At 44.5% G+C, this 9,238-nt stretch overlaps 2 protein-coding genes across 2 annotated transcripts; one reads left to right on the forward strand and one right to left on the reverse strand.

The window, feature by feature from the left end:
• Positions 1-388: 388 nt before the first annotated feature.
• On the forward strand, positions 389-1,964 carry LOC116260028 (protein BRANCHLESS TRICHOME). Its single transcript, XM_031638091.2, has one exon. The coding sequence runs from the start codon at positions 742-744 to the stop codon at positions 1,744-1,746; it is 1,005 nt and encodes a 334-aa protein (XP_031493951.1). The 5' UTR covers positions 389-741; the 3' UTR covers positions 1,747-1,964.
• Positions 1,965-3,356: 1,392 nt separating this feature from the next.
• Positions 3,357-8,058, reverse strand: LOC116260054 (L-gulonolactone oxidase 2-like). The gene is made up of 3 exons (XM_031638131.1): positions 7,244-8,058; positions 4,652-4,907; positions 3,357-4,326 (listed from the first exon to the last, which is right to left on the reverse strand). The coding sequence occupies exons 1-3, from the start codon at positions 7,913-7,915 to the stop codon at positions 3,515-3,517; spliced, it is 1,740 nt and encodes a 579-aa protein (XP_031493991.1). The 5' UTR covers positions 7,916-8,058; the 3' UTR covers positions 3,357-3,514.
• Between the last annotated feature and the right edge of the window lie 1,180 nt (positions 8,059-9,238).

Here is a 9,238-nt window from a genome sequence, read left to right on the forward strand (position 1 = left end):
CGACCAGTAAGAATGATCTTTTCCCCTTTCATGGTGCTATTTGTAGATTAGTTAACTGTGGTAACATATGCAACAATGACCGGCAGTGATGGCCGAATGTAAGCTTATAATTGCAGTTGGTTTTGCAGATAATTGCACAATTTTTACAACTTTCACTACCTGAACACGTGAACACCGACAGAGCCTTGCGTTTGTACAGGGAAAGGGGGAGAGAGAGAGAGAGATTACACAGTAAACATTAGATGCATTGTCCCTACCTCACCGTTTCCTTCAATAGCATCAATATCCACGTTCCGAATTTCCATTCAACATATCTAGATGTCTTCTGAAGAATAAAAGAATCCACTAAATTTTTGACAGAAGATAAAGGAACTCACATAGGATTCCTTAGCCACCGTTGCTATATGAAAATAAACATTGCGAGGTGGAAGGGAAGTGCTCGTAAAAAATACGGTAAAGTCAAATTCCCCGCATTTATATCCAACTAATTCTCAGGAGAAGGAAGAACGGAAGCACATGGGCCTCGCAATTGAAAAGAAGAGGAAGAACAGTGTGACAAAAAGAACCAAGTAACAGGAAAAGGGAAAACGAAAAGGGCACTGAAGATTTCGATGGGGATGGCCGCGCTGGTGATGCCCACGGGCGGGGTCCAACACTCAGAGTTCGGCTTTTGGGAGTTTGCCATGGCTGCGCAATGAAAAATCGATCTCCCAAGCATTGATAGAAACAGAAGAAAGAGAGATGGGCCACCACCAATCGAGCACCCCGGTGAGCCAAAGGAGAGCAATGAAGCCCGATAAGGACTCCTTGAAAAATATCACTTCCCTTCCCAACTGGAAGTTCTACGGCAACCCATTTTACCATCACCACCACAGAGACGAAGAAGAGCAAGCACGAGATCTGTCGAGTCCCCACGACCACAGAGCGGCCACCATGGATCCTTCGACCCCCGACGAAGCGGCTCGCTCCCAACGTCGAATCAAGGCATTGGAAGAGCAGCAGGTTCGCACCCTCTCTCTGGTCTCGTCCTTGAGATCGGAGCTCGACCTAGCCAGGACGAGAATCGCGGAGATGAGGTCGGTGGTGAGGGCGCTGCAAGGGGAACTAGAGAGTGAGATCGGGGCAAGAAAGAGGCTAGAGAGCGCGAACAAAAGCCTTAGCAAGGAGCTCGAGAAGGAAAGGATCAGCAAAGAGGTGGTGGAGGGCGTGTGCGACGAGCTGGCGAGGGAGATAGGGAAGGACAGGGCGGAGGTAGAGGAGATGAGGAGGGAGTGCGAAAGAGTGAAGGTGGAGGTGGCGGAGGAGCGAAGGATGCTGCGGATCGCGGAGGTGTGGAGGGAGGAGCGGGTGCAGATGAAGCTGGCCGAGGCGCGGCGCGTTCTGGAGCAGAGGATCTCGGACATCGACCTGAGCCTGTGCCAGAAGAGCGAGCCCCGCGGCGAGGAGAAAAAGGCCGAGCCACCGGTGTCGGCGTCAGAGGCAGCTTCTGCTACCGGTGGTGGTGGTGGCAGCGGCGGATCGGTTGGTTGGAACAAGCCACACTTGACAGAGAATCCTCACATACAAAGGGGGATGAAAGGGTTCGTGGAATTCCCAAGAGTGGTCCGGCAGGCCGGCCCCAAGGGGAGAAGGGTCGGCTCCACCAAAGCCGAGTGCCAGAAGGCTCTTTTGAGGCAGTACATTCTGAAGCAGCGAGTGCCTGTAGGGTTGAGCGCCAGTGGACCGGAGAATCTGGTCATGGGATGACGCAGAATTCAATATGTTAGATCTTTCTCTATATACTCCTTTTTTTTTTTCTTCTTTTTTTCCGTTTCCATGATTGTCTTTCTGGGAATCTCCTGCCTTGTACATGAGCTCTGCACCTCTGTGCACATTGGGGTTCCTGAATAGTGGAGTCTGGGAACTCGAAGAGTTTCATTTTCTTGTATATGTTCAGCAATAATATAATTTTGTGCTGTTCTCTACTTTTATTGATGCGAAGTCGAGATTTCTCTTTGGCAGATGCACCACTTAAAGGGATCTGTGCTGCTAACGAGAAATAGGGACTGGATGAGATTTTGGGTTGTTGATTAATCTGACTCTGATTTTTGTTATTGTAACGTAATCTTGGAAAAGAATGAGAAGATTGTTGACAAAATCAGAAAAGAAATAATCAGTGAGAACCAAGGAGGAAGGAGCTATCGCCAGTTAATTACAAGAGATAGAGAGTTCGGATGAGAGCACGCTTGACAGCTGAAACACGTCCATGTCTTGACAATTATGACGGCCAAAGGAAAATCAGAAAGGCTTCAGACCTTGTTGCATGCCAGGAACTGCATATGAAGAATCTGTTGAGGGAAAAAGGAACAGGCCTGGATACCTCCAGTGCTGGCCAAAGAAGATAATTAGGTCTGGAAGAATTGCCTCCAAGCACTCTTCCTTCCTGTGACATAAAACACATACCTTTCTTGGTACTGCTATCACGCAGTAATTATGAAAGCGCACTTTTTTCCCTTCTTTGGTACTGTGGCGTCTCACAGCATTGGCAAGTGGACTTGTTAGATTTGTGGCATTATCTCAACTGAAAGTCCAAATTAAAGTGTAAGGACATGGTTTGCAAATTGAAGTGTAAGGACACGGTCTGCAATTGCTTTTGCTGACTTTGGTTTCCTTTAGAATGGTAGAAGCATGGGTACTTGGAAATTTTCACACGAAATAAATATGCTTGGGACATTACATTTTTCCTGTTACTGTAGACCTGTTGAAAAATAAAACTTCTAAGAAGCTCTTGACTGGTAGATGCTAAGGTAGCGTATAAGTTGCACCTGAGGCTAGCTGCATCGGGAGGCATTTTGCATTCACTTAGACAATTGGGTCCTTTCTGCCGTTTCTTGTAATTGGGGGACACCAACATAGGTTTTTAACTGTAAATAATTTTCCTGTGGCTTGAAGATTTGCTTTCTTAGTTGTCAACGTGCAGGCTTGAGGTTTATTTCCTTGTTATGATTAAAAGCAAAGCTACTACCCAGGGGTTTCAATGCTTAAAACTATATGTGAAGATGACTTTAAAGCAAAAGTGAACACTTTAAACCTGACGTTCTTCACACTATGATCATCTGACTTTGAGATTTTTACAGGGAAATGAATTTGGCTGCTCTGTCAGAGGTGCTCTCTCTCTTTCCGTTCTGCTTTATCGAGTTCCCCCAGAGTGCAATTTGAGAGGGCCATTAACATAGTTGTATAATTAACTCCGGCATTCACATTGCAATACCATTCTTGCAAAGATTTGTTTGAGCCGCAAATCTTCTCAATTGTCATCAACTGCTTGTATTTGCAGGTACCTATGGTCCTGCAACTGCATATCAGTCATTGTCCAATAAAACCAATCTTATTTAATATTTATTTTGAAGAGTGCCATATGAGTTACACTGAAAGGGCACCCCTTTAGGGACTTTATATACCACAAACATCCAATGAAAGATCAGCTGGACCTTACAAGTATTTAATCACAATGCACGAACAAATCCAGTCTCAATTAGGACAACTTCCTGCACACTCTTGCATCTGTATAAACCTTGCCTGGGCGGCAGAAGTATCCCTTATTAGGTGCACAATGCACATCCTCTGAGCATATACACAACCCTTCCAGGGCACACCCTTCCCTGACAATGGTAACATTTCCTTGGATACCAAGTACCTGATATGTCCATTCACTGGAGAACAAGCCCAGAGGATCGTACGCATCTTTCACCTTCAAGAACTCTTTAGCGTTAGCGTATTTCTTCATCACACCATCAAATGCAATGTTTCTGTTCTTCCCCCAGTGAGGGAGCGCGCCATATTTGAACAACGCCATCTGCTCTATCTCCTCGAGCACGTCCTCGTGCAGCCTAGGCGTCAAGGGATCCTTAGCTCTGTAGTAGGTGATGTCGAAGTCGATCCCATCTTCTTGCTTCCCCAAGTAGGCGCTCGAGGCCTTGACATAGCGCATCAGTATGCCATTATAGAGCTCAACGCCGCACAGGGACTCGGGAGCCAAGTCTCTGAGCTTCTTCACATCGGATATAAATTCACCAACCTTGGATACACCAATGCTAAATGTTGTCTGGTGAAAGAATTCGCCATGAATTCTTGGATCCCAAGCACATGCCGAGAGAAGGCCGTCATTTGGGCTGTCAAGACAGGAACCAGAAGCCTGAAGGCGATTGTGGAATCCAACCACTGGGTAGCCAGTGAAGAGCAGTCCATCATTGGTCAAGCCATAAGCACCCGCCAGCAGTGTGGAAGTCAATAGCTTGGATGAAACACACTTGCCATCAGAATTCTGTGTGACCTCTAGGGCTTCCTCTGCAATTAATGGAGTTGAATGATGATAGAAAGTTAGCTTCTTTCAAATCCAAAATTCCGTTTCTCCTCGGTTCGAATTAAGCACATTGCACATCAGAATTGAACCATAGGCCGGCTCAACTTCAGACCTGGACGATATTAGTTCAAGTACAGGCGTAACTTGCTAAACTCGACAGTATAAAATGGGGGAACTGAAGAAGATGAAAACTCTTTGAAGCACCAAAACTTAATTGTCATGACGCAGCAGAATTCAGTCAGCTGAGGTGGGGTCGATCGTGAAGATAAGTTAGTGGACTTCAGCCTTTGGAGGTGTCGCTTCTCTTACCTGCAATTCTAGTTAACCCCACCGCTATGGTGGGTGTGGAGCGGAAGGGTATGAAGTCCATGCGTCCGTCCCCCGACGCGTGGACGGAGGTCCGGTCGTCCACCCGATAGACCGCCTTCTTCTGTCCCGGGTACCACGTTATGTCCCCAAACTCGTGCTGCCCACCGAAGGCCACCGCAGTCCCATCCAGGTCCGAGTCGTCCCTCACCACCATCGTGACCGACCTCTTGAACATCGGTTCCAGCTTCAGCGTCACCTAAAAAATCAGTCAACCAGTCGCAGAGAGGGGTGTTAATCCTAAACTGTCACTAGCTTTGACAATGATGAAGAACACCATTGGCTTTTGGATGTCGTCAGACTGCACCACTGTTTTACGCCGTTTGGTGAAAAAATGTCTCCCTCTAAAGTATTAATCCTAAACTATGACTAGCTTAATTTCGCATTAATGTAATGACAAACTAAAAATACCCTCAGTAATGGCGGATCATAGGTTCATTAGTTTGCATTAGCCATTTTAACAACATCCAATAATATCAATACGTGATTAATTTTATGCCAATTAACTAGTTTTTATTAGTATGTAAACGAATTCTTTTCCTTGTTAATGCTAGGAATGTATTCAAAGGAAACCAAATGGTATTAACAAGGTAAACTTTTCATGTTATCGTAGAGAGTAAAATGATGAGTTTTTACTGTTTTAACAATTTATTTGACTAGAACAATCTTACGGATCTCTTGGATTAATCATTAAGAAAAAGAGTGTTGTTGATGCAAAAAAAGTTATATCTACCTTTTATTATATCCAAATTAACGGTCGGTGCGGCTTTCAAATCTCCCAAATGACTAATGTACTTGTCCTCTTTTGGTGGAGAATGTCCTTCAATGTCACTAATTCAGCGGTCACTCTCCCTTTCTATTTATAAACGGATGCCACAGAGTCTTTCAAAGTAGCAACTCTTGTCTCTGAAGTAACTACAGTTGCTGAGGGAGACGTGGATTTTCATAAACGAAACCATGTCCATGGTTCAGGACCTCAAAACCACAAGAATGGAAATCCAAAAATTTAAAACATGTGACATAAGTTTTAATAGACTAAAAAATCAATAAGGTCAAGTATTTTTAGTTTATAAAATTCGATTTACACATCCAAATAATTATGTTTTATATTCATGCATTTTTACATGTTCGGATTATATATATATATATATATATATACTAGTATTTCTGGATTTACATTATCTATATTTATGATTATAATGGAAGATAACCAAAAAGAATTTCATCAACTTACATTGATATATTATCAGTTGGTCAAGCGATATATGTGTGTGTAGGTATCATAAAACATGTAGGCTAAGTAAATACAGTAACCACGTAAATTGATTACCAGTTATCACATCAACTTAATTATATATATGTATATATATATCTTCACTATTTAATATGGGAAAAGAAGAGAAATATACAAATTTTAGAAAATAAAAACATTGATGCGTTAGAAATGGTAGCAATGGTCCTTTTAGTAATGCATTCCTTTTGGGCATCTTTAACATGAAAGTTCACAAAAAGTATAAAATGCAATTACGGCATTATTTTGATTGAAGGATCTGACAAACTTTTGGCGTGAAGTAAACGGTAAGCTGGGGAAATTAAAGTCGTGTAAAACGAGCAAAAGTATTGATGCTTCATGAGGTGATCTATATGAATATTAGCAGAACAAGGAGTTAATGACTCGCATAATTATTTTCCTTCTTCCGGGGGGGGTGGGCGTGTCTCTGTGAACATTCTCCCCACTAGAATTTTCTCGCGTTGGTAAGTTACCATGTCGTTCCTTTGTGACAAGAGGTACTTCGAGATGTGTTTTTATAAATATTTTGTATTTTAAATTTCCATTTTCAAATTAATTTATATATTTGATTTTTTTAAAGTAAAAAATAATGCGATACAAGCTCATGACACACGCCTATTCAGATAATTTTGACATTGTGTTTTTTCCGAAAAATACATATTTCCATTAACATTAATTCTAGAAGGGCGACATCTTAAAGTTCAAATTAGGCCCTGAAAAGAAGAGCCTTGGACTCATAAACATCTAATTTATTTCAGCAGCGGTGACAAGCACCAACCTGTGCCAATGGATCGCCGCCTCCATTTTTCTCTCTCGAGTATAGCTCAAAAGGGTGGAAATATTGCAAAAGAAAAGAAGAAGAAGGGCTGGTTTGGACGAACCCAAACCCGGTTAATTAGCAACAGTAACTTGGTTTGTATGGCGTGCTTCAAAGTTTATAGAAAACGAGTTTCGAATGAAAATGAAAAAGCTGGGCGCCACCAAGTTTTTCAGACAAAAAAACAAGTCGACTTTCAAAGAGTTTTTCTCTCAAGTTCAACAAGTTTAGAATTTTAGTGGTCATGTCAGCAATTAAGAAGCCAACACGGAAAAAAAAAAATTATAAGTTGTTAAATAAGTAGATTTTGGGACAACTTCTTGTCGTCGTTCTAAGAAGAGAAGATGCTGTCACTGACTCCGATACCGGCTGATAAAGAAATCAGATTTACGTACGTGAAGAGCACAGGGGAGGCACCAAATCAAACCTGTGAGATGACTCCAAGCACTCCCAACGAGACTTTGGCAGCATCCATCTCTGGGTCGCCGGCCATGAGCGACCGAACTGCTGCGTACCCGTTCTCGGCCGAGGCAGGCGTCACCATCCTCATCCCCACAACGTAGTCATGCACAGCACTGCCATTCCCCCAGAGGGAGCTGCCGTGGGCGCCCGTTCCCAGCAGGCCGCCGATGGTGAGCCCCAACCAGTATGGAGCGTAAGGCAGCGCCAGACCCGCCCTGGCCGCCTCGCCTATGATATCCTTCAGCGTGGCGCCACTCTCGACCGTAATGGTCATGGCAGACGAGTCCACGCCGATGGTGTGGTTCAGATTGTTGGTGCTGATGATGAGGCCTGAGGTGCCGCCGGGACAGACCAACTTGGGGATGCTGTGGGAGTAGCGCGTCGCCACCTTCATCTTCTGCCTCTTCAGCGTCGCCCTAGCCACCAGCGCCAGCAGCTCCTGCTCCGACGCAGGATACGCCACCTCCAGCCCCGAGCAGACCGATCTGTCCGGGAACGTGGCGTAGGCATTCGTGACAGTGCATTCCCCGCCTGAAGCCGCGGTCGAGCACGTCACCACGGGGCCCGGAGGACTGCCTGTAGAGGTGTGAAAAGCAAAGGCCACAACCAGGAGCTTTATAACGAAGGCTGCCATCATGAAGTTCCGTCCTACGCAGACGACGGCAACTGTGTCAAACAGTAAAAGGTAGCCCGATAGGCCTCTTTTTGTTTATTTTCTGGCAGCGGATAGGCCTAGAGCTATAAAGAAGATGGTTCTAACAAACAGTAAAAGGCGACGGATATTTGTGTAAGGCGACGGATTTTGTGTACCTGTGCGACCATTTATATACATACATCAGGGCCGAGGGAGGGGGCGCCCGCCGTGGCCCCATCTTAATTAATTGAAAAAAAAATTATATTATAAAAATTAAAATAATTAAAAATTTAGTTGAGTAATATATTTTTTAGATTTTTGGTTCTATGTTAATAAATTGGTTGGATAGTGTGATGTGTTTGAAAAAAGAATCTTGATTTTGCCCTGCATGCATACATTACCAGTGACGGCGACGTTTTCAGTTCCACCTTTGTTGGCTGGTTGCTTCGTGCTCGGTTTGCTTGGAGGAGTGACGTTGCGACCATTTACATACATACACCAATGACCGCAACCTTTTCAGTGCCACCCTTGTTCGCCGGTTGCTTCGTGCTCGGTTTGCTTGGTCGTGAAAGAGGAGTGACGTTGGGATGAGTGGTCGGCCGAGCCGCCGCCTTCAAGCAAATTGAAAAACAAGGAAATTAAGAGGAGCGAGACAGGGACAAGGTAGGCCTACATCTGCATACAATTTACGAAGATGTGGACGCGATCAGTCGACGCGCTTTTCTTCCTTGGATTGGGCTGCTGATCATGTCATGTCATGTGTAGTGTCGGGGAAAGGACTAAAATTTCATGCCACGTGAGTGAGTACTTACATGTACTGCTTTTACTTTCTAGGTCGGTCGGGATCGATCTCACGAGAAGGGAAACACGCTCGTTCGATCTGGTTGGAAGGAGACGGGTGTTGTTCTGTAAGTTCTTTACATGGTTAAACAGAGCGAATTAAGTTTGGAAACTGCATCCCACCGTCCTTACTGTTGAGCAAGGCTTGGTTGGTAAGAAGCCAATTCCAGGTCGTCGGTGGCAGAGAAAACTGAACATTCGGGGCCGTAATGGCGGTCAAGAATGCGTTTGCCGAAGCATTTGGATCCATGATCTCGTTCATGCCGGTTAACGGAGCCGGCATGGACCCCGAAACGATCACTACATGCTAGCTCCTGAGAAAAATCCAGCTACGCCATGACAGAGTTCACGTGGGTCTGCTACTCAGTGTTCATTGAATCATTGCTCGTGCAAGAGAAATGGATCGTTTCTTCCGAATGATGATAGATCCACTAGACGCACCATACATCTAAAACGCACCATACATCTAAAGGGTTCGTTTTGTAA

The sequence above is a fragment of the Nymphaea colorata genome, chromosome 9, assembly GCF_008831285.2.
Source record: "Nymphaea colorata isolate Beijing-Zhang1983 chromosome 9, ASM883128v2, whole genome shotgun sequence".
Taxonomy (NCBI): Eukaryota; Viridiplantae; Streptophyta; class Magnoliopsida; order Nymphaeales; family Nymphaeaceae; genus Nymphaea; species Nymphaea colorata.

Bases quoted from the DNA above. Each gene is read 5' to 3' on its own strand.
- LOC116260028 (XM_031638091.2), top strand. From the start codon at position 742: ATGGGCCACCACCAATCGAGCACCCCGGTGAGCCAAAGGAGAGCAATG.
- LOC116260054 (XM_031638131.1), bottom strand. From the start codon at position 7,915: ATGATGGCAGCCTTCGTTATAAAGCTCCTGGTTGTGGCCTTTGCTTTT. The intron at 4,908-7,243 runs GTTTGATTTGGT...CTGATTTTTTAG, and splicing joins TGCTTGGAGTCATCTCACAG to GTGACGCTGAAGCTGGAACC. The intron at 4,327-4,651 runs GTAAGAGAAGCG...CATTAATTGCAG, and splicing joins GGGGTTAACTAGAATTGCAG to AGGAAGCCCTAGAGGTCACA.